General features: G+C 39.6%; 1 protein-coding gene across 6 annotated transcripts in view; it reads left to right on the top strand.

The window, feature by feature from the left end:
• LOC149233908 (uncharacterized) overlaps nt 1–23438 on the top strand; it is a 334987-nt gene that overhangs the window by 60740 nt on the left and 250809 nt on the right. For 5 of the 6 annotated variants that reach the window (XM_089371675.1, XM_089371677.1, XM_089371678.1 and 2 more), the window contains exons 3-5: nt 13162–13257; nt 13557–13627; nt 13893–13963. In XM_089371675.1, coding sequence (XP_089227801.1) covers nt 13162–13257; nt 13557–13627; nt 13893–13963 — 238 coding nt within the window. Of the gene's footprint in view, nt 1–13139; nt 13258–13556; nt 13628–13892; nt 13964–23438 lie in introns of all 6 variants that reach the window. The other variant, XM_089371680.1, reaches the window with a different exon arrangement.

Here is a 23438-nt window from a genome sequence, read left to right on the forward strand (position 1 = left end):
AGGCCTCTTCCTAGAGGAGGAAGGCTCATATGGAGGAGGATCAATCGGATCCATGGGTTATTCTACATCAGGCATTGATTCATCATCCTTTTCTTTCGGTTCCCTGGTGTTGGCTTCTTGAGAGCTCCTCAAAGTCGGAAGATTGATCACCTTGCTGAGAGCCATATCTTCGTCAAAGGTGACATCATGACTAATTATGACTTCCCTTTAACCGGCTACATAGATTCTATAGCCTTTAGTATTTTCACCATAGCCCACGAAAATTCCCTTCCTTCCAGATGCTCCCAATTTATTTCTTTTCTCTTTTGGCACATGAAAGTATACATGGCTTCCAAATTTTTTAAAATGAGAAACATCAGGTTTCTTACCGGTGAATTTTTCTTCAGGAGTCTTGGAACCCAATGCTTGATGAGGGCATCGATTTTGTACATATACGACAGTTTTTGCAGCTTCAGCCCATAGAATCTTAGGAAGACTTTGATCATGTAGCATGGCCCGGACAGCTTCCATCATCGTGTGGTTCTTCCTTCCCACCACACCATTCTGCTCAGGAGTATGTGGTGTAGTAGTCTCCCTCTTAATGCCAACCTTAGGTATGCCTGAGTAAACCAATTGTAATATATCAGAGGTCTTGCTTTGGCTTGAGGGGAATGGTCCCCTTTTGAGCTTTCCTTTGGCACATCCCGGACATACACCTTCTTTCTCTACTTGGAATTCGGGCATCCCTGTTACTATCTGTCTTACATCGGGTAGAGCTTTGTAATGAAGGTGGGCAAACCTCCGATGCCAAAGTTCGGACTAAAGAGTTGTGTCACAAGACATGACACCTAGCGGACTTCCATCGACCTGATATAATGAATCAACACTAAACCCAAGAGTAAAGGCATCTTTAACATTATTTTTCCATATACATACCCTGCCATTGCTGAAGGTTACCTTGTAGCCTCTGTCTTCCATTGCCGAGATGGATACCAGGTTCTTTTTGAGGTCAGGTGTATTTAATACATCCTAGAATTTCTAGCCTTCTTGAATGCTTGTCCTCTTCCTTGATTCCCAACTCTCCTCTTACCTTTGTTGTTGAATTTTTCATTTCTTTGATTGCCATCAGAGGGATTTCGAGTTGCACCACTGCATACTGTACCATGCTTCTCTAATCATGATTATCATCATGCTGCCCATGTCCATGATTTTATCCATCATAATGCTGCTCAAACTAGTGTGAATCATCATCATGCTATCCTATATGTCCATGATCTCATGTTGCCCTTTATGTCCATGATCTCATTCATCATGATGCTCATGATCTCATACATAGTGACTTGCTTTATCGCAAATGTAACATCATCATTTTCTTCTAGCCTTAGGTCCAGCCTTTCCTTTTGATCTAGTCCCGGAGTTATTTCTTTTCTTAGCATGAGAAGAAAAGGCAGCAGGAGGACCTTTAGGCATGTGCATTTCTTGCTCTTCTTCCCTTGTTTCTTCTTGAATGCATCTAGCTATTAATTCCTCGAAACTAGGAATTACATTATTGTTCAGAAGAGTAGTCCTGAACACATACCATTCAGATGGTAATCCTCCGAGAGTTGTGAGTGCCATTTCTCTGTCAGTAATGGTTTCCCCAATAGATAGGAGATCATTCTTGATCTCGGTGATTCTTAAGAAGTATGCTTGTATACTTTCATCTTTACCCTTCTTGATTTCCCTCAACTTATTTCTAAGAAACAAAACTTGATTTGCATCATTAACTTTAAGTAAACTCACCAGTCTGTCGTAGATTTCCTTGGAGGTGTCTAGATCAGAGATGTAGGCCACCAAGCGCTTGTCGATAGAGTCCCGGATGATCTTCTTTGTTTTGACTTCTCCATTTTTCCATTGTTCCAGGCAGCAGAAGATGCATTTGATGAAGGCTCAACAATATTGCCTCTTACATGGTCCAACACTCCTTGATCTTCAAGGGTTAGATCGATAGACATCTTCCATCCGTGATAGTCAGCTTTCTCACGGAGCTTGTCTTCGGCAGGAAAGAGTGTTGAGGACCCCATAGTTCTTTTAGGATAGCCTTGCCAATCTTCTCTTCAATGATTGCTCTTGCTCTTGCTTGGGCTTTGTCTTCACCTCAGCTCTGATACCATGTTAAGTTATGGTATGTTCTATGCTTATAACAGTTTACTTCTTTTTCTTATTATATTTCACCGATTAGAAATCACATGTACATAAAGTAAAGTGCAGATAGAACATTAAACGATCGACAGAAAACAAGCCAAGACAAGAGACACAAGATGTGGCGGCTAGCCAGGGACAAACCCCACAATGTGTGGGGAAACCCTTTGATCAAATCTTCTTTTATCTTCAATAATTCAGCAGAGAGAAATAGTACCATAAATCTGATTCATATCAGCAGTAGCAAACCCTAGATCAGTAGCATCAGCATTAGCGGCTTCATTATCAAACTAGGGCAGACCATATCTCACAAACCGACTGTCAGATTGACTTCATTCCACCACCAAAAGTTTCGGCTTCCAGAGGAGGTTCAGATGAACCTACAGCGCAGTTCAGATGAGGAGATCTTCTAGGCCACGCAAGTCAATCTTTGCTTCTGCAGTTGCAGCTTCAGTTTCAGCAGTTTCCGGCTTCAAACTAGGGCAGTCGATATCTTGCAAACCGTTCGTCGGATTGACTTCATTCCACCACCAAAAGTTGCGGCTTTCAAAGGAGGTTCAGATGAACCTACAACGCAGTTTAGATGAGGAGATCTTCTAGGCCACGCAAGTCAATCTTTGCTTCTGTAGTTGCAGCTTCAAATTCAACAGCTTCCGGCTTCACATGTGTGAGAGAGAGAGACCCATTTCAGCGCAGTAGAGAAGAGACTCATCTCTGCGCAGTAGAGAGAGAGAGAGATGTGATGAGATGAGTGAGTCTAAATGAGGAAAAGTCCTCTTATATTTATACACAACTTTGGTGGGTGAATAGATGCGACTGTTGGGCTTCTGAGCCTACATGAGTTTTAGGTCGGCTTGATAATAATTCCATAATCAAAATAAATTCATATCTCCATGAATACTTATCGGAATTGGATGATCTTTATATCAATCCTACACCTCTCGACGAGAGGAATCTAATAAAAATATTATTAGCCATGAATAAGATGACCCACATGAAGTTTTGCCCTGGTTTCCAATTTTAACATTCTCTGAATGCTGTAACCAGAATACATTAACAGTAACCAGAAACCAATCCTGAAACCAGAACACTGCAGCAATAAACAGAAGTAGCTAAAACATATTTTGTGAGACGTACGCTACTTCAATATGTGAAACCTTCGTGCATACGCTTCTATATTAAGGCAAACCAGCGTATACTCTATTTTGAATTACTGAACCAGCGTGTATATGCGCCTCTGCTGTGTCGAACCTGCGTACAGATCTATAAAAGATAATTTACCTTTTTCACTTATTCAAACATGAGTTATACCCAGATTATCAGATTTATAGATCAAGTCATGCGCCAAATATAACATATCAAAATCACACAAAGATACTACTATTCAAGCCTTAAGATTTTGACCCAACAATAGAACTTATCCCTCTTCTAGCGCTTAGGTTCCTCCTTGGTTTAGATCCAGCTATGCACCATAACCCAATTCTAGATCTTGCTCTTCATAAGATATTCAATGCTTGAGTGAATGCCTTTGCCTAATGATCTCCTTCCCCTTTTATAGTCTTAGGCCTTACTCAATACCATGGTCCAAAACCATAAAGAATCAATACCATGGACCCAATACCTGGGTTCAACACTTCGAACGAGATACCATGGTCCAAAACCATAGGTCCAAATACCAAGGACTAAATACCATGGACCAAAAAATAAGTTTTCCCACATGTATGTGCTTTTCCTTGCATGAAAGTGCGTGCATATGTATACGTGCCTTTTGATCTGCGATCCCGCGTGTATACGTGACTTGGTTAAGAGGAACTTGCGTATATCTCTTTTTCCTTCATTCTGAGAGCCTGAACTGTGATCTGTCATCTGAGTGAGTTGCCATCAAGGACAACACCTGTGTCATAGCGCCAAACCTGTGTCATAATGCCAACAATATCCCCCTTTGGACTTGATGGCACCCCAAGTCACTCAAAGTTATTCTCCCCCTTTGTCATCAAGGGCAAAGGGTGATACTCCCAGCTTTTGTTTGAGGTATTCAAATGTCTCCCTGGGCAGTGGTTTGGTGAATATATCAGCAACCTGTTCTTTGGAGGGAACATACTCCAATTTGACCTTTTGTTCAAGCACTTGTTCCTGTAGAAAATGATATTTGATAGGTATGTGCTTGGTCTTCGAATGCATGATTGGATTCTTTGAAACAGTGATTGCATTTGTATTATCACAAAAAATGGAGATAGGTGGAGTACAAGTGATTTGAATATCTTGCAATGTTTGCATCATCCAAAGGAGTTGTGTGTAGCAAGATGTAGCAGGCACATATTCTGCTTCAGCTGTAGATAATGCAATTGAGATTTGTTTCTTGCTGAACCAAGATACTAATCTAGAACCCATAAAGAATTCACCACCACTAGTGCTTTTTCTGTCATCCACGCTTCCTGCCCAATCTGCATCTGTATATGCATGAAGCGTGAGATCTGAGATCTGTATCTCTAGGATACCATAAGCCATAATTTTGCATTCCTTGAAGATATTTGAAGATCCTCTTAACTGCCTGAAGGTGTGCTTCCTTTGGATTTGCCTGTAATCTTCCAACTATTCCCACTGCATGCATGATGTCTGGTCGGGTACATATCAGATAGAGCAAACTACCGATCATCGATCTATAGGTTGGTTGATGTACTGTTGTTGATTCATCATTTGCACTGAGGCTGCATCCTGTTACCATATGGGTACTTATTGGTTTCGAATCCTCCATCCCATATTTCTTCAAGATCTACTTGAGGTACTTGGTTTGTGATAGAATGATACCGTCTTTGTTTTGTTGGACTTGTAAACCAAGAAAATATGTGAGCTCACCAAGTAAGGACATTTCAAATTCTTTCTGCATCACCAAAGCAAAGTTTTGACTCATGGTTTCTTCATTGCTACCAAAGATGATATCATCAACATACACAACAAGTATTAGCAATTTGTCATTGTCAATTTTGATATATGGATTGCTATCTCTTGATCCTTTTGAAAAACCTTGTTGATGGAGATATTTTTCCAACCGAAAATACCAAGCCCTTGGAGCCTGTTTAAGGCCATAGAGAGCCTTTTTGAGTCTGCATACAAGTTTTGGATCATTTCCAAGGATGAATCCATCTGGTTGCTCAATATACACTTCTTCTTCAAAGTCTCCATTTAGAAAAGCAGATTTCACATCCATTTGATATATTTTGAACTCTTGAAAGCTAGAAAGAGCAAGGAACATTCTTATGGCATCAAGTCTAGCAACTGGTGCAAAAGTTTCTTCAAAGTCTATACCTTCTTGTTGAGTATACCCTTTACAAACAAGTCTGGCCTTGTTTCTAATAACCTCTCCATTCTCATTCAACTTGTTTTTGAATATCCATTTTGTCCCTATGACATTCTTATCATTTGGTCTAGGAACCAACTCCCAAGTGTTATTCTTTTCAATCTGCTCAAGTTTTTCTTTCATGGCCTTGACCCAACATTCATTTTCGCATGCTTCATTTACATTTCGTGGTTCAGTGGAGGAGAGCAATGCTAGATAGCTTGAAGTTTTTGAAATAGTTCTTCTTGTTTGCACACCTGCCTCTTTCTACCCCAAAATTTGAGTCTCTGGATAATTCTTCTTGACATACCTGGATGGAGTCTTTTCTTCTACCCTTATCTGTTCTTCTGGTGCCTCATAGGTTTCTTCTTCATTAGTAGTGTGATTTGATGTTGGAGGATAGTCCTCATCATTTTCGAAATCTTCGGATTTTACCTGCCTTGGATTGTTTCCTGCTTCATCAACCACTACATCAATACTTTCAACAATTTTTCCAAGTCTTTTATTGTAACACTTATATCCTTTACTTCGGGAAGAGTAACCAAGGAGAATGCTTTCATCTGCTCTAGGTTCAAACTTGCCAAGGTCTTCATCAGTCCTTTTGATGTAACATTTGCTTTCAAAAATTTTGAAGTATTTTACCTTAGGAGTCTTACCATACCAAAGTTCATGAGGAGTTTGAGTGATGTTCACCCGGATGTTTGTTTTGTGATAATAGTAACGACAACAAATGCAACTTCACCCCAGAAAGTTGCGGGAGTTCTAGATTCATCAAGCATAGCACGAGCCATTTGTTGAACCGTTCTGTTCATCCTTTTCACTACTCCATTTTGCTGAGGAGTCTTTGCAGTAAAGAATTCCCTTTTTATTCCATGTTCTGTTCATCCGAGGTAAATTCCCTTCCTCGATCAGACCTGAGGCATTTGATTCTGCGATCTGATTCGTTTTCAACCAAGGCTTTGAATGCTTTGAACTTTTCAAAAGCTTCGTCTTTATGCTTTAGAAGTCCTATCCAACACATCCTGGAAAAGTCATCAATGAACAATATGAAGTATTCTTCTCCTCGAGGTGACTTTTTCCTGGGTGGACCACAAATCAGTATGGACAAGTTCAAGTGGCTTACTAGTTGATCCTTCCTTCTTAGGGAAATTAGTTCTAGTTTGCTTACCAAACTGACATGATTTTCATATTGTATTGTCTGGAATTCTGATGTCAGGGAGATCACGAACCGCCTGATATTTGCATGCTTTCCTTATCTGAGAGAATCTTAGATGCCCCAATCTTCTGTGCCATAGCCAATGTTCATCATTCTTGCTTAGATAGCATTGTTGTTGTCCTCCCTTGAGTATGTATAAATTATTTGGAGTTCTTATGCCTTTGATCACTGTTTCTCCTGTATCAAGCTCACGAACAATATATCCATTTGATCGAAATATTACCTCATTTCCTTGATCACACATTTGACTGACACTTAATAGATTATGTTTTAAGCCATTAACATACATAACATTTCCAACTTTGACCTTTTCTTTCAAAAGAAAAGAACCTTTACCTTTTATGAGTGCAGGGGTGTCATTTCCAAATGAGACCTTCCTTTCTTTTTCTAAGGCACTATATGACTGAAGTTTTTATTTATCGCCTGTCATGTTTCGAGCATCCACTGTCGATGTACCACTGATTTTCTTGTCTTTCCGCATATAAGGCTATACCACATCTTTCTGGTTGTGGTTTTTTCTTTCTCCATGTTTTGGGACTCAATGAAGCTTGCTCCTTCTGAGTTGTTTGCTGAAACCTACTCCTGCATTCAGAATCTTCATGACCAAAGTTGTTACAAATAGAACATTCTATTTCATTTTCAAGAGCAGAAAAGTTATTGTAGGTTCTTTTCATGATTCTAGTCACACTCCTTTGCTTTCGTGCTTCTCTAGTCATGATGGTCTTGTAGGCAACACATTGAGCTACTTTGTGTCCAAAGTTATGACAAGAGAAACATTGGCCATTGAAGAAACTTCTGTGATTATCAAACCTCCCGTCCAGGTGATTGTAGTTTCCAATGTCCATAGACATTCATTCTTGAGGCAAATTGAGAATGATTTACCTGCAGTTGGTTGTAGCTTTTGTTCATCTTTGAAGTAGATTGCCCTCAATTTACTTGGGATCTCTGTTCATCCTTGAAGTAGATTGACCTTGATTTACTTGGTGATCTGCTTTATGCCTTTGCTGTTGATTGTCAACCTGTTCACTTCTCCTTGCTGCATCAAGATAACTTTTGGAGGTGGATGGCTTCTGTGCTTGAGATGCTTCTTCAGAATATCCAAGACCTGTCTTGATTAGAGGAGAACGCTGCACTTTGATAATCTCATCTAAAGTTTCAAATCCTTTAGCAAATCTAAAATTAAGAGCTTTTGTTTTCTCAATATCTTTTCTAAGTCCCACAATTTCACATCCTAACTTTTCATTGTGTTTTTCCCTTTCAGCAAGTTGGAATGTCAGAGTATCTATGATCATACTCTTTTCTTCTAAACAGATTTTAAGTTTAGAAATTTCTTCATAGAGATCATCTTCATCTATAGCATCCAAGAAATCATCATCTTCAAAAGCCATCAAAAGTCTATAATCATTACATTGCTCATCTTCATCACTAATTGAAAATCCATCACTGTCTTTATGAGTATAATAGTTCTTTTTACTTACATTATGTTTTTTGTTCCATCTATCTGGTTGCTTACCTTTGTCAAGCTTATCTTTATGAGGACACTTGGCTGCATAGTGACCGACTCTTCCACAAGCAAAGCATTTGAAAGGTAGCTTACCTCTGAATCTTTCAGAACCTCGTTGAAGGTTCTTGACAAAGTTTGATTCTTCCTCTCCTTCTGACATATGTCCTGACTCATTGTAATCTCCTTTTCCTGAAGCTTTGAATGCGACTTCTCTCCTGTCTGATGATCCCCCTTTTCTCATTTCGAAAGCAGTTAGGATTCTGTGCAGCTCTGACATGGTAATGCCCTGTAGATCTTGCTTTTCTTATATGGTAGAAACTTTTGATTCAAACTTAGAAGACAAAGATCTTAGCACCTTTTCAACCAAAGTAACTTCTTTTATTTCTTCACCCAAGTTTTTCATACGATTAACAATCTCATATATACGTAAGAAGTAATTAGCCACACTTTCATCATTGTGCATTCTGAGATTTTCATATTGAATTCTGAGAGTTTGTAGTTTTGCACGTTTTACCTGATCATCTCCATAACTCAGAATGATCTTGTCCCATATTTCTTTTGCGGTTTTGAGCTGCATAACCTTGATGAATTCTGATTGAGATAAACTCCCTAATAGAGTATTGACAACCTTTGCATTTGTTTCATACTACTTACCAGCCGTATCTGTAGGAGTTGCTGATGGAAATGTGTACCCTGCTTCCATGATATCCCAAACTTCTGTACCAAGAGATTGAAGATAGGCTGTGATTCTTACCTTCCAATAGACGAAGTTGCTCCCATAAAAAATTGGTGGCTTGATAGATGCCTTTTTTCGTAGTTGCTCATGATAATAGATCTTCTTTCAAGCTATCAAGCTTCTTCTGAAGGACCTGGCTCTGATACCAATTGTTGGAAATAATACTGAGAGGGGGGTGAATTAGTATTATCAAATCAATTATTTTTCATTTCACAATCAGATTTGTATACGCTACTTCAGTTATGGGAAACTGCGTATATACGCTACTGTGTCTAAAGCAACCAACGTATATCAGTAAACTTATGATTCATTAAATGTTGATCTTTAATCAGTGCATCAGAACTTCATTAACCATAAGAACAGTAAACAGGTGCAGTAAAACAGAACAGATCATCACACACATGGACACAAGATATAAGGTGGAAACCCAATGTGGGTGAAAACCACCTGCTGCAATTCGTCTCTATCTTCTTTTAATAAGAAACTTCCTTTTACAATATTTCTATACTGGTGCAGTTTTATACCAGTACGCAGGATTCTACTTGTAGAAGGCTACAACCTTCTCTCGTTCTCCAGCTTCTCCTGGAAGGGAGCTACAACCCCCTTAGCTCTTGTACTAGCTGATGTACTAGTACGTAGGTGCTGACCTACAGAAGGCTACAGCCTTCTCTTTTCTTCCAGGGACCACTTTTCATAAATTTTCAGACTGGATCCATCAATAACAATAATCAAACATCAAATACATTTGCATCAACCAATCTCCTTTGCTTCAATCAAAACTGAATCAAACAATTACTTCTTTGAATGTTGTAACCAGAATACATTAACAGTAACTAGAAACCAATCCTGAAACCAGAACACTGCAACAATAAACAAAAGTAGCTAAAACATATTTTGTGAGACGTATGCTACTTCAATATGTGAAACCTGCGTGCATACGCTTTTGTATTAAGGCAAACCAGAGTATACGCTATTTTGAATTACTGAAACAGTGTGTATACGCGCCTCTGCTGTGTCGAACCTGCGTACAGATCTATAAAAGATAATTTACCCTTTTCACTTATTCAAACATGAGTTATACCCAGATTATCAGATTTATAGATCAAGTCATGCGCCAAATATAACAGATCAAATCACACAAAGATACTACTATTCAAGCCTTAAGATTTTGACCCAAAAATAGAACTTATCCTTCTTCTAGCGCTCAGGTTCCTTCTTAGTTCAGATCCAGCTATGCACCATAACCCAATTCTAGATCTTGCTCTTCATAATATATTCAGTGCTTGAGTGAATGCCTTTGTCTAATGATCTCCTTCCCCTTTTATAGTCTTAGGCCTTACTCAATACCATAGTCCAAAACCATAAAGAATCAATACCATGGACCCAATACCTAGGTTCAACACTTCGAACGAGATACCATGGTCCAAAACCATAGGTCCAAATACTAAGGACTAAATACCATGGACCAAAAAATAAGTTTTCCCACATGTACGTGCTTTTCCTTTCATAAAAGTGTGTGTATACGTATACGCGCCTTTTGATCTGCGATCCTGCATGTATATGCGACTTGGTTAAGAGGAACCTGCGTATATCTCTTTTTCCTTCCTTCTGAGAGCCTGAACTGTGATCTGTCATCTGAGTGAGTTGCCATCAAGGACAACACCTGTGTCATAGCGCCAAACCTGTGTCATAATGCCAACACTTGACCTCGTCAAGGATGATGCTCTTGGCCCTCGCCATTGCCTCCTTGTACTTGTCATTCTCAACCGGGTCAACTGGGATCGCTATTGTCTTCAAGGCGAAGTGCTTGAGACGATTCCTGTCTAGAACGGACAAGATTTTGGCCTTCTAGACTATGAAGTTTGAGGCTCCATCCAGTCTGTCCTGGTCTCTTACTCCATTCACTGCCATTTCGCTGCTCCTCTACTTCCCTTCTGGAAGTTCTCGGTGTGACTCCCTCTGAGCCTCGATTTCCCTCCTGGAAACCCCTCTGCCAATGTCGAGATGCCCCCACTTTGATCGTTAGTGTAGCTGCACCACTGATCCAAATTTCTTGGCTAGAAATCCTTGGCAGCAACTCCCTCCTCCTTGGTCTTGCCCTATTAGGTACTGTTCTGACCACAATACCCCACCAGCTTCACTCCGCAACTTACCCACAGCCTCCTATGCCTCAACAAACTGAAGGTTAGAGCTTCTAGGCTCTACGCAATCCCGGCACCAGCAAAATCCGCACCTCCTGGCCACGGGCGTCAATCCTTCCCGACTGAAAAAGATGACTGGGCACTGCGTAGGTCAAGTCTGCTCCCTTCTACAACTGCGCTGATCCTCCTCCCAGCTCAAACTTGATGACACAGGCACTGCGTCACCCCTTCCTTGCTGCTTCTCCGCTAGGAACAACTTCTGTCACTTGGGACAGTTGTTTCTGCTGCGACTGCTCTGCTTGGCTGATGCCCTCAGTTCTCCTATGATCTGCTACAACACTCTGATACCATGTTGGAGTTTCTAAGTCTAACTGTTAAAAATCCTTCATGTACCTTCTGATTATTTTTGCCTACTTGTTCTGTTTAATTAAGAAGCTATTTACCATGTAAATACTGAAAATAATTACAAGTACATGCTCAACACATTACAAATCATCAACAGAAGGAAAAACAAGCACACAATTGACATCGTTGTTTTTGGACCAATGTCCCTGGAAAAACCCAATGCGGGAAAACTGGTGCAACTATCTAAGGGTTTTATTATTAAGCAGTTTCATAATACAATCTGGGTGCCAAACTGACTCACCCAACAGAGAATGATCTCGGTAGTAGTACCTCTTAGTCGGAGATAGATATTCCTGCTAAAACCCCGGATGAACAATCCCACAGCTCTCAGCTCCAATTTGCCCCACAAAATCTCCAGCGTCTGCCTCTAGGGATTTCGTCAGCCTATTTGGCCCAACGTCGGCCTCTAGAGGTACTGCGTAAGCCTCTAGAACCTCTCCGTCACCCACGGTGGCTCTCTCTGGCACTACGCAACTCGTGGCTACCTCTGTGTGGGCCCTGACTGGCTCTGCGTGGCCTTTAGCTGGCTCTGCGTCCCTCTTTCTCCGCTTCTGCGCTGATGCTCCCGTGACCCTCTCTGCCTCTCTACTTCTGTATTCACTGCCCCTCACCTGCAACTCTGATCACTCCTTTGATTTCCTCAGCAAGCCCTGCCCCAGAAAAACGAATTCTTGATTAACTTGGCGTGTTCTCCAGGTGACCCTCAAGCCTCCTCTTATACTTTTCTTGTTGACAATTCAACGGTCGAGATTAAGTCCCTAATCAATGGCTAAGATTAACTCTGGCTTGATCCATGACTTTTGGACCCTTCTAACACAGTTTTATATTAATTCACATTAATATTTTATTTTCCCTAAATTTAGACTTAGGGACTCCATTAAAAATATTAATTATTTTAATATCTCCCAAACTGTTTAGAATCCACCCAAACCATTTCTGGGTATTGGAGATCTCATGTACTTTAACAGCTCCACCAATTTTCGTGGCTAGAACACATTTGATTCTATTGTGTATTTTGACGAGTCTTATACGAGTCTTATAAGTGGCATTCTCGAGTATTATACGAGTCGATGAGTCAATAGCATGATGAGTCTTATACGAGTACTCATCATGCAACATTGATAGAAACAACAATGACTATAATGTTGGCTATAGGCTGTGCATAGGGGCACAATAGAGTACAACACTTGTAAGAACCATATGGCATAGCATAAAATTAACAACTATCTCCTTTTTTGTAAGGAAGACATTGTCAAGCCACTTTCAATGTTAAATAACACTGCCTCAGCTGTGGGAAGTTGCAGAGTTCAAGTTTGATTTGGCAATTTGTTCTTTCAATTAGATTCCTAATATGATGTTTATTTTTATATGCCACGTTTGATTTCAGAATCCTAAACTTGTATCTCATAGGATCACTATCTAAACATTTGTTTAGCTGAGTGATATCCTGTTCAAAATGGTTTTATTCATTTGTGTTTAACAATTGTACAATGTTAAATTTCCTGGCTTCAATGTGGTATAGTCTGTCCCTTTTTAGCAATATCTTGGGTCCATGCATTTTAAGTAAAAGATAAGATGTTAGGTGACAGTATTACAGTGCAATATTTTTGACATTTGTTCGTGCTGATTTGCGGCAATAGGCAATGTTATATCCATTTGCAGGCAGAACTGAACTGCTCCGATGATAGTGATGATGATGGATGCCATCAAGTGGGAGGTCAAGGCACCTTCTCAGTGAATGATCGTATTATTATTAAGGTGATTCTGAAGATTGGTAGCTCAGTCATTTCGGAGCCTGATGCTGAATATGATTTCAAGTTTGCTCACATTTTTACTTTTGGATTATATACATCTTATTGTTTGCGTACAAGATAGTTAAATATGAAGTAGTGGATGCAGGACAGGGATATTCTACGTCAACTGAAAAAGAGTAAATTATTTAAAGTGCTTTGGGAGTGTATTGACAACTAGTTTGATTTATGTATATTCGTGCAAATAAAGACACACGGGATGTTTTGGGAGTGTATTGACAACTAGTTTGATTTATGCATATTCAGGGAAATAAAGAGACACCGGAGCATCTTTTTTGCCAAGAAGCAGTCATTACTGCAAAATGTTTGGATGGATGGTAAGCTTACTCTTTCAGAAAGTCCATAGAATACATTTTTAGGATGTTCTGTTGCAGTTAAAATGTCAACTTGTCTTTTTAAGATGTTCTGTTGCATTTAAAATGACAATTGTTTTGAAGGTTAGAAGGCTATGATATTTCATATACTGAAGAGTACAGTACTTGTTCGTTTCAGTGGGTTGTAGATAGTGTTCCACAATGATAAGAACTTTCATAACATTGATCAATTTGTGAACCTGTGTCACTGTTACATGTTTCTTTTCAGGTATACAGTAATGACATTAGACAGTGAAGAGAGTGTTCGGTTACATCACCATTCACTACAGAAAGTGGGAGGTCAGCCATTGGAAATCTGTTTTGATGAGCAAGATAGCATTTGAAATTTTTTTTCCATGGTTTTTATTCATATAATTAAACAGCTATGTTAGGTTCATTTGGGGGAAGCTGTTAACAACTCTAAAGTATGTCGACAGGAAGAGGAAGAGGAAGAGGAACACAGCTACATTATTGTTATTATTATTTTTAACAGTAACAGTATATATTTGTATTAGCAAAAATGTGCCAAGGCACAGGAGAAGAACAACCATTTTTTCCTGATGTAGGGAGGAGCAAAAATTTTGAAGCCTATTATGGAATGACCCTTCAAACTTCTGTTATGTCCCATTACCATGCACCAGCTGTGCTTATGAGGATACAGTTTGAAAAAACTACCTAAAATATAACCGCATTTAGAAGGCATACAACGAAATAATCTGTAGGATATTCTCCTTATCATCTATAATAATAAAACTGCTATATGAAACTACCTGGTTAATATCAAGATGGCCGTATTGAATTGAATTCACGGAGTTAATAGATTGTGCCTATCTCACTGGGCCCTAGTTTTTCCCTGGTTCTGAGTCAAAACGTTTTGCAGCTGGGATTGGAGGCGATGGAGATTGATATTGAGTTCGTGAAGCTGCTGGCAGTGTGAGGATAGGATTTCTGTTAGTATGCCTGTTGGTGCAAAATCTAGCACGGCTGGTGAAAGGACTCACAGGGTGAGGGGCCAGACCTTATGGCAATGAGGAAGGGTTGTCACTGTCACCTGAGCAACCTTCCTCCTGCTGTTTTGAGGGATTTCAACCACAAGGGAGGCTTCCCTATGCCACCTATCAGGTATTCTAATCTCAGTGCTCAAGGTGGCTTATTTTGAAGGTCTAAGGATAGATAGAGGGCTTTGTGGGGCCAAAGATGACCAAAGTATTCAAAGCTAGGGTTCAAGCTCTTTAAGATTAGACCAATGACAAGGCTGCTATAAATTAAAGTTTTTATGATATACATTGTTAGGACATGCAATGGCATATAGCAGCCTAAGAAAAACCTTAGAAATGATATCTGGCAAGAAAGGAACAAGGGTTTCCAATAGACACTAGGGCTAACTCAAACAAAAAGGTTTTAGGGCTGTTAGATGTGTATAACAGCAATAAATTAGGGTGACATCAGCCCTTCTAGGGCATGCAAGACTACCTACAATGTTAGATTTTGCTTTTAGAGGGTTTATATAGATTGACCTACAATTTAGAGCCACTTTCAAGCAATAAAACAATACTTTACACACAAATCTGCACCTAAAACCCTAGTGGCTTCCCTAGCCATCTAGGAGAGAGAAGGATTAGGAAAATTTTATTTCATTTTGAGATGACCAACACACTTCTAAACTAGCACCTTAACCTACAAGGGCAAATGGAGTCTTAATGGAGCAAAATGCCAAGGAAGGACTAAGATGGAGTAAGGGGGGGATGTTCTGGGTATCCACTTCTATAACCCTAGTTATTATTTTTGTGAGGGGATAAATTAATTATAAGGTCTGCAGACTAGGAGTTTGTTATACACTATGAAGAAGAGAATTTTACGTGTAATTATGAAGCAAAGTTTCATCACTGATAAGCATTTGGACATGGGACAAGAGAAACCTTACTTTAAACATGAAAATATGCATAATATCAATAACCACCAATAAAACTTACAAAATCTTCCATAATAGCACTTCGTTCAATCACAAAATAATGTTTCCAAACAAAAGTCACATCCTTAGAAGATCACATTATGCCTAGGTAGTGAAAAATGAAGCTAGTTTGCGTTCTTTTTAGAGAGGTCAAATTACATGTGTGTGGTGATGAAATGAGGAGGCTCTATCATCTAGGTGATGGCTAATGAGGGGAGTATAGCTCATGCTAGATTTTTACCCATGCCCTAATTTTTGTCCCAACCATCTTTTACATTTTATCTTTTTCTTTCATTGTGGCCTTCTTTTCTTTTATTTTTCTTTTAGGTACATCAACCTCAAGGGAAAATCTTTTCGGACTAGACCCAAAGACGAGTATGATAAGGTGCCAATCCCCATAACCAATGACCACAAGCCCAATGAATGGATATGGAATAGAGGGAATGATGGAAAGTGGTAAGTATGTAATATCACAAGCATGCTACTTTAGTCAGAGCTTCCCCGGTAGTGTCCTTATTGAAGAATGTAACTAGCGTCAGTTTTCATAATTGTATTTGTCAAAAAGAATTTGATTGTTAAAGAAATTGACTTATTAAATCATGGGTTTTATGCTTGGGTCAATGATTTTTAGGTCAAAGCCTTCATTTAAGGCTTTTAGGTTTTGTCTTGAGTCATTAGAGTCATTGTCATTTTTATTAGACCATTCTTGGGCTTTTGTATAATGTAAAAATAATTATTTTTGTGTCAAAAAGGTCATTTGTCACCTCCACATCAAGTCGGCCCTGTCCTCATGAAGTCGGCTTGGATTGGGGCTATTCGACCCAACAAAAAGATCATATATAGAGAGGCAACTCAACCTATTTGAAGCACTCACTCAATAAGTTCGATCTACAAGAGAAAGCAGCAGAAAAGGAGAGCGAAGGAACAAAATTGCAGGAGAAGGAAAAAAGAAACTGGGAAGACCTAAATCGAGTTCTTGGGCAATCTCTCTCTCACACATGCAAAGTTTCTGGGTTGTTGCTGGGGCCGAAATTTTGAATCTATTGCAGGTTCGAAAATATGAAGTTGGGGGCTGAAAATCTGTAGCTAGGGGGCCAAAATTCTGGATTGTAGTTGCAACTGAGAAGCTAACACTTGGAGACTTTGGCAGGGATCATCTATTGGAAAGAAGGACTGACTTGGTGATTGGTGGAGGTATTTGTCTAGGTCTATAGGGTGTTGGATTGTCTCATATTGATTTGAACATACTGGTGGAAGAGTTGGATTGGTCTTTCCCCTAGGTAGGGGTTTTTCCCTAGTTGAGTGCCTATATCTTGTGTTTCTTATTGTGATCCTTATTGCTTGGCATTTTTCTTAATGAATGGAACATAATAAATTGAAAGAAATCTAATAAGAAAAGAACAATCACAAGAAAATGTCAAAGTCTAAGAGGAATCTACGTAAAGATTCTAATCTATATAATGCCTTGGATTTCTCAATATGGTATCAAAGCTAGGAATTTGAAAATACGATAGAAAAGAAGATCAATTTGGCTCCATACCATCTCAAAGAGTACAATTACCCTAGATCGAATCAGTGAATACGAGAAGAACGAATTTCTGGGCAACTTATCAAGCCCTAATTACAAAGATAAAGCCAAGGCTAGTGAGAGCATTTGGAGGGCATACAAGCCCTGTTCAAGATGATCTAAGGACTAATCTAATAGCCCTCTGTAGCCTTCATTCATTGACAAAAGGATTGAAGCTCTTGAGCACCCTTATCCAACCCTAATCTCTGTTACAAAGCCGCAAATATATTCTAAGAGAGCGAAGGTATTATGAAACCTATTTTTGAAAAGACGAAATGCTTGTCTGCCGGCCTGAGGGAGGCCACACTTCTTTGCATAGGAGCAGAGGTCAAAAGAGACCTTGCAAGGTCTGCAACCTCCATCCAAATTCTTGAATTTATGTGCAAAACTCCAATCTTTGCCCTAGAAAGACAGTCTCCAAGATATCAAAACTCTGAGCTCTAAGATACTCGCTCTACACCTGTGCACTAAGGAGATCTGAGATCAAATTCGTTGGAGAACTATTTTGAGCATAAGTTCTATTTGTAGACCATTGTCAAAAGTGCCAAAGTTCTGAAGCAAAGTCTCTATGAAAAACGAAATCCATACCCTACTTCTATGCATTCAAAGTGCAAGCTATATAAAAAGAATTTGCCCTACTTCTTGAGTTGCCCTTTCCTTGATGTGTCACCTTAGCTCTGATACCATGTTGAAGAATCTAGGGCAAAGTAGTGTAGTGTGATTCTTCTTATTAGTGCATGTGTGTGTACTTAATCAAACTGCTACCAAAACATAAAAACAAGAACACAAGATGTTGGTTCTTTGCCAGGGCCCAAACCTATCTTCTTTTGAGAGGAAAACCCTTGAGTGAATTTCTCTTATTGAAGCTTCTATTGATCAATGCCAAACCCTAGACCCTTGACTAGAATATCCTCCAAGCACAAGTCAAGTCCTCTCCTCCTTTCTGCACTTTGTTCCCTGACACATAGGCTTCCTCCTTTCAACACTTCATTCTGCGACACTTCGTTCTCCTCCTTTGATTCTTGTCTAAAGATAGACCTTCCTTGAGTGAGCCTTCTAGATGAGGTGTTCAACTTCTATCCCTTGCTCAAGTAGACTTCTTAAGTGAGATCCTTCTTGATGTATGGGTGTATGACTGTACTGCTGTTCTGCTGCCCTAGTTTTCTTATGTGTGGAAGGTACCCTTAGTGAATTAGGGTCCTTCCACCTTCGCTAGAGAGATAGGCTCCTTCACTAGGTTTGGGAGACCTTATAGACTTGATTTCTCACCCAAACAATGATATGTCATGAATTGCTTACCAACTGTAGACTTGTCCTCTTATTTTCCGCACGTGTCACTATTTCTAGCCCTAGAAACAATCCTCTTCTCCTCGGCCTTATTCCTTCTTCCTTTGTTTGTGAGGGTCTCTCCTTCGCTCTTAGAGGGAGGCCTTATAGACCTTAATTTCTAGCCCAAACAATGATAAGTATTGGACTGATGTACTACTGCTGTTATGACCGTAGAGAGGCCTGCTTCCTTCGCATGTGTGGCTATGTTTGACCCTTAGAATAGCCCTCTAACCTTCGGTCTTGTCTTCTCCTTCTTCGCTACACTAGAGGCTCCTTAAAATCGTCTTCTTTATCTCCTTTCTCGGCTTCCCTTACTCGTTGATTTCAGAGATGAGTTGCGTTATCTTGGAGAGGTGTAATGACCCTTATATATAGGTGTTTGCTCCTTCTTTTAGGCCGACTTGAGGCCTAGATGACTTGAGGCTGACTTGACTTTTACGCTTTAGATTTCTTCCTTTTAGGATGTCGTTGCTTGGAGGAGGCTTGTGACTTTGCTTGGAGGAGGCTTGTGACTTTGCTTGGAGGTATTCTCTTGACCATAATACATACACATACAAGGTGTAACATGCCCTTAAGGTCTTCAACCTTTTCTTTTGACTATTTGACTCACCTATAGCACTTTAATTAGTGCTAGACTTATTTCAATGAGCAAGAAACTCATTGAAATATATTATAAAAGTAATATTTCTTTTCTTGAATAAGTACAAGTATGAAAAGTGCATTTATGAAGACCAAACCTAGTTATATTTCCTTCAACACTCCCTCTTAACTAGGGAGGTATTCATACAATATTACAAGGTGTCTGGCTATTATCAATCTTTGAAGAATTCACATAAGAGAAATCGGATTTGCAATCCCTCTGTTATAGCATCATATCCATCAGCATTGTCATAGTGCGAGGCCTTGACTAACAACCCCATCTCTTCATGAGATCATGAGCTAGAATGCTGGCAAGACCAATGATTTATAGACACCTCCATCATTGTCTCTCAAGGTACATACCCACCCGGGTGTTCTCTGAGTATCACCTTCTAGGACTACTCTTATCTAGGGTTCCCAGCCCTCAATGAATATCGGTCCTCTTGCCTACTCTTGTCTTGGATGCCATACACATCCTCAAAGAGTATCGGATGCCAGATGATTACCTAATTCTCCCATTCTTTCTTCCCAAGTGAAGACAAGAATGTTGTGTCTATCTTGTGTCTACATTTCCATTCATGGCCTTCATATAGACTTACGGTTGTTAGTCCTGGTCTAGTGCATGACCCATGAAATGGAAAACACAATTGTCAGTCCTTTGTAATTAGGGGTGATCCAAAACTCCCTCTTGATCAGGGACCTGTCAGTGCTCCCTCTTAACTAGGGACGTTTTCATTCAACAACAACTTCTTCTTTGTGGGTCCTTTAGCTGCTTGATCTCCTTCCTTTCTTTGATGTCATGAAGTCTTTGTTTGAACTTCTTCTAGGTAGGGAACCATCCATCGATCACTTTCCTTCCTGGTTTGTCATGTCATTGTTTCCTTCATGGAAAGTGGCTTTCTTATCATTCATCAGGTTTTCTTGTCATCTTAGCTACTCCTTTGTCATCTTGTCCATGCTTCAGAATACTCCTCATGGATGCTTTGTTGTACTTGCTTGTTTACATGCTTCGACCTAGTAGCCCATCATGACTTCATCTTGATATTGCTTCAACATTGCTTTTTGCTGGATGGTTTCTTCTTCACGACATCTTCGTAGAGTAGAATCAGTTATCTGCATCTTTTATATCTCCAAGGCCTTCATAGGTGTCAAGGGTCCTTCCTTTGTCAGAGACTCAGAGTGGTTCTGCCTTCTTTCGGGAGATATCTTCAAAGTATCTTGTTATATAGTGATTCTAGGTGATCATGTTGTTCTTCCACATGCTTGATCTCTTTCTTCATTTGCTTCTTCTTAGATAGATAGGTCAACCATCTTATGCTTCTTGTGAGAGCATTTCTTCATTGCTTGCTTCCCGGACTACTCAACATTTCTTCTTGCTTTGGAGTCAACAACCTTATACTCCTTATGTGAGCATATTCTTTTGTTGACCTTCATTGCATTATAGTACATGCCTTCAAGCATGTTCTTGGTGAAAGAGATTCTTTCATACTTGATCATGTTATAGAACTATTACCATGACTCAATAATATACAAATGATAACATGACTAATCTTTGATGCATACATACCTCATCTTGATTCTCCCTTGATCATGTTAGCTTCATTTGGTTGTTCTTTCTGTGGCCCTTCTTGCTTCATCTTAGCTTGCCCGCGTATCATCCTTTTCTTGAATCCCATGAATGAGATTCCCAATGAGACATCTGCTTTGGTTGATGAACCTTCTTTTGAAGATTCCATCATAGGATCTTAAAGACCCTTGCCTTGCAAATGTTTCCTTTCTTTTGATGATGGAGGTCTTCTAATATTCTTAATCATGATCAATTTTTTTTCTTTCATTGTGGATGAGGTCCTATACTAGGTGTGCTTCTTCTACCTGAATATGTTGAGTTATATTTGACATGCTCCTATATTCTAGAAGATATTTCTATCCATGCATTTTTATTCTCATTATAAATGCTACATCTTCATGAGTATCTAGAACTCTATGTACATCATGCCTCTAGATTTTAGAGGATGTTTTTCTGCAATATTCCTACATGCACCTATACTACTCAAAACTTTGAAGGAAGACTTGAAGTAAAGAGTTTGACCTAGTCATAGTAGAGATCCAGAGGATCTTCCTTCTTTTGCTTCTTTCCTTCTTCTTTCACCTCTTAAGTTATGTGAGCTTCTTCCCTCTTTCTTTTGTTGTTGTTGTCCTTCTTAAGCTTAAGACAATTCCTTTTGTAGTGTCCATATTCTTGGCATCCGAAACATTGGATTTCAGACACGTCTTTGTTGTTTTGTTCTTCGTGGACCAAATTTGCCAAATTTCTCCTTTCTCTTGGCCATGGTAGCAAATGCTTCCTCCTTTGATCCCACATCTTCTTTTGCTTTGAGTCTGGTTTCCTTTGTCCTATAGAGAGACCACATTTCACTGAGAGTGGTTGCTTCCTTCTTGGCATATATACTTGATGTAAAGTTGCCCAAATCTGCAGGTAGAGCATTGAGTACTACACTTATCATCTCTCTGACAGACATGACTTCCCCAAGCTCTTGAAGTTGATCTCTCATTTTAGAGATTTTCATGAAGTAGGGAGCTATTCCTTCCTTTGTTATCTTCATCTTATATAATTCATTCCTCAAAGATATTACTTCTCCAGTTGTGGATACCGAGAATAACTCTACTAGCTTATCATAAATTTCTTTTGATGTCTCGAATTTGGAGACTTAGGGAATGAGAGAGTCTTTGATTGATTCTATTAGAATCCTTTGAGCTCTTGTCTCATCCTTATTGTACTTGGCTAAGGCTTGAGTTTGTTCCTTAGCAAGGATAGCGATATTCCCTTTGACATGTTCTAGGAGTTCATTCTCCTTGAGAAGTAGATCAATCCTCTTCTTCCATGCAAGAAAGTTATTGGTACCTACCAATTTATTGATTTCCTTGCAAAAAGACATTAATGTATATTTAGAAGGGGACATGTACTTACTTGATAGATTTTGTGATGTAGTGGATTTGCTTTCTCTTTGGAGACTTAATGGCTTGCCTTCTTTGGATCTTGATGTTCTTCAAGTTGCCTTCTCCAAGTGGACTTGCTTGATGATGAGATTTGCTTCAAGACTTGTAGCTTGATGTAGGTCTTGCTTCAATCTGCTCTTCTTTGTAGGTGCCTTTATGTAAGGCTCTTCTTCTAGCTTTGTAGACCTCCTTGATGAATGATGGATTGTAGACCCTTCTTTTCCTTGAAGTGATTGAGACTTTTAGGCTTGATGCTTCAACTTTGTAAATGCTTCTCCTTGATGAGTGTTCTTGAGTTACCCTTTCCTTGATGTGTCACCTTAGCTCTGATACCATGTTGAAGACTCTAGGGCAAAGTAGTGTAGTGTGATTCTTCGTTACTTGCTAACAATTTGTGAAGTATTTTTACTTTTCCTTGCTAGCTTATTCTTCTTCTTATTAGTGCATGTGTGTGTACTTCATCAAACTGCTACCAAAACATAAAAACAAGAACACAAGATGTTGGCTCTCTGCCAGGGCCAAAACCTCTCTTCTCTTGAGAGGAAAACCCTTGAGTGAATTTCTCTTATTGAAGCTTCTATTGATCAATGCCAAACCCTAGACCCTTGACTAGAATATCCTCCAAGCACAAGTCAAGTCCTCTCCTCCTTACTGCACTTTGTTCCCTGGCGCATAGGCTTCCTCCTTCCGTCACTTCATTCCTTGACACTTCGTTCTCCTCCTTTGATTCTTGTCTAGAGATATACCTTCCTTGAGTGAGCCTTCTAGATGAGGTGTTCCTCTTCTATCCCTTGCTCAAGTAGACTTCTTAAGTGAGATCCTTCTTGATGTATGGGTGTATGACTGTACTGCTGCCCTAGTTTTCTTATGTGTGGAAGGTACCCATAGTGAATTAGGGTCCTTCCACCTTCACTAGAGAGATAGGCTCCTTCATTAGGCTTGGGAGTCCTCGTAGACTTGATTTCTCACCCAAACAACGATATGTCATGAACTGTTTACCAGCTGCAGACTTGCCCTCTTCTTTTCCGCACGTGTCACTGTTTCTAGCCCTAGAAGCAATCCTTTTCTCCTCGGCCTTAGTCCTTCTTCCCTCTTTTGTGATGGTTCCTTCTTTGCTCTTGGAGGGAGGCCTTATAGACCTTAATTTCTAGCCGAAACAGTGATAAGTATTAGATTGATGTACTGCTATTGTTAAGACCCCAGAGAGGCGTCCTTCCTTCGCACATGTGGCTGTGTTTGACCCTTAGAACAACCCTCTAACCTTTAGTCTTGTCTTCTCCTTCTTCGCTGCA

Source organism: Pinus tabuliformis, chromosome 8, assembly GCF_031772625.1.
Source record: "Pinus tabuliformis cultivar Carrire ecotype Pingquan chromosome 8, CPIR1, whole genome shotgun sequence".
Classification (NCBI taxonomy): Eukaryota; Viridiplantae; Streptophyta; class Pinopsida; order Pinales; family Pinaceae; genus Pinus; species Pinus tabuliformis.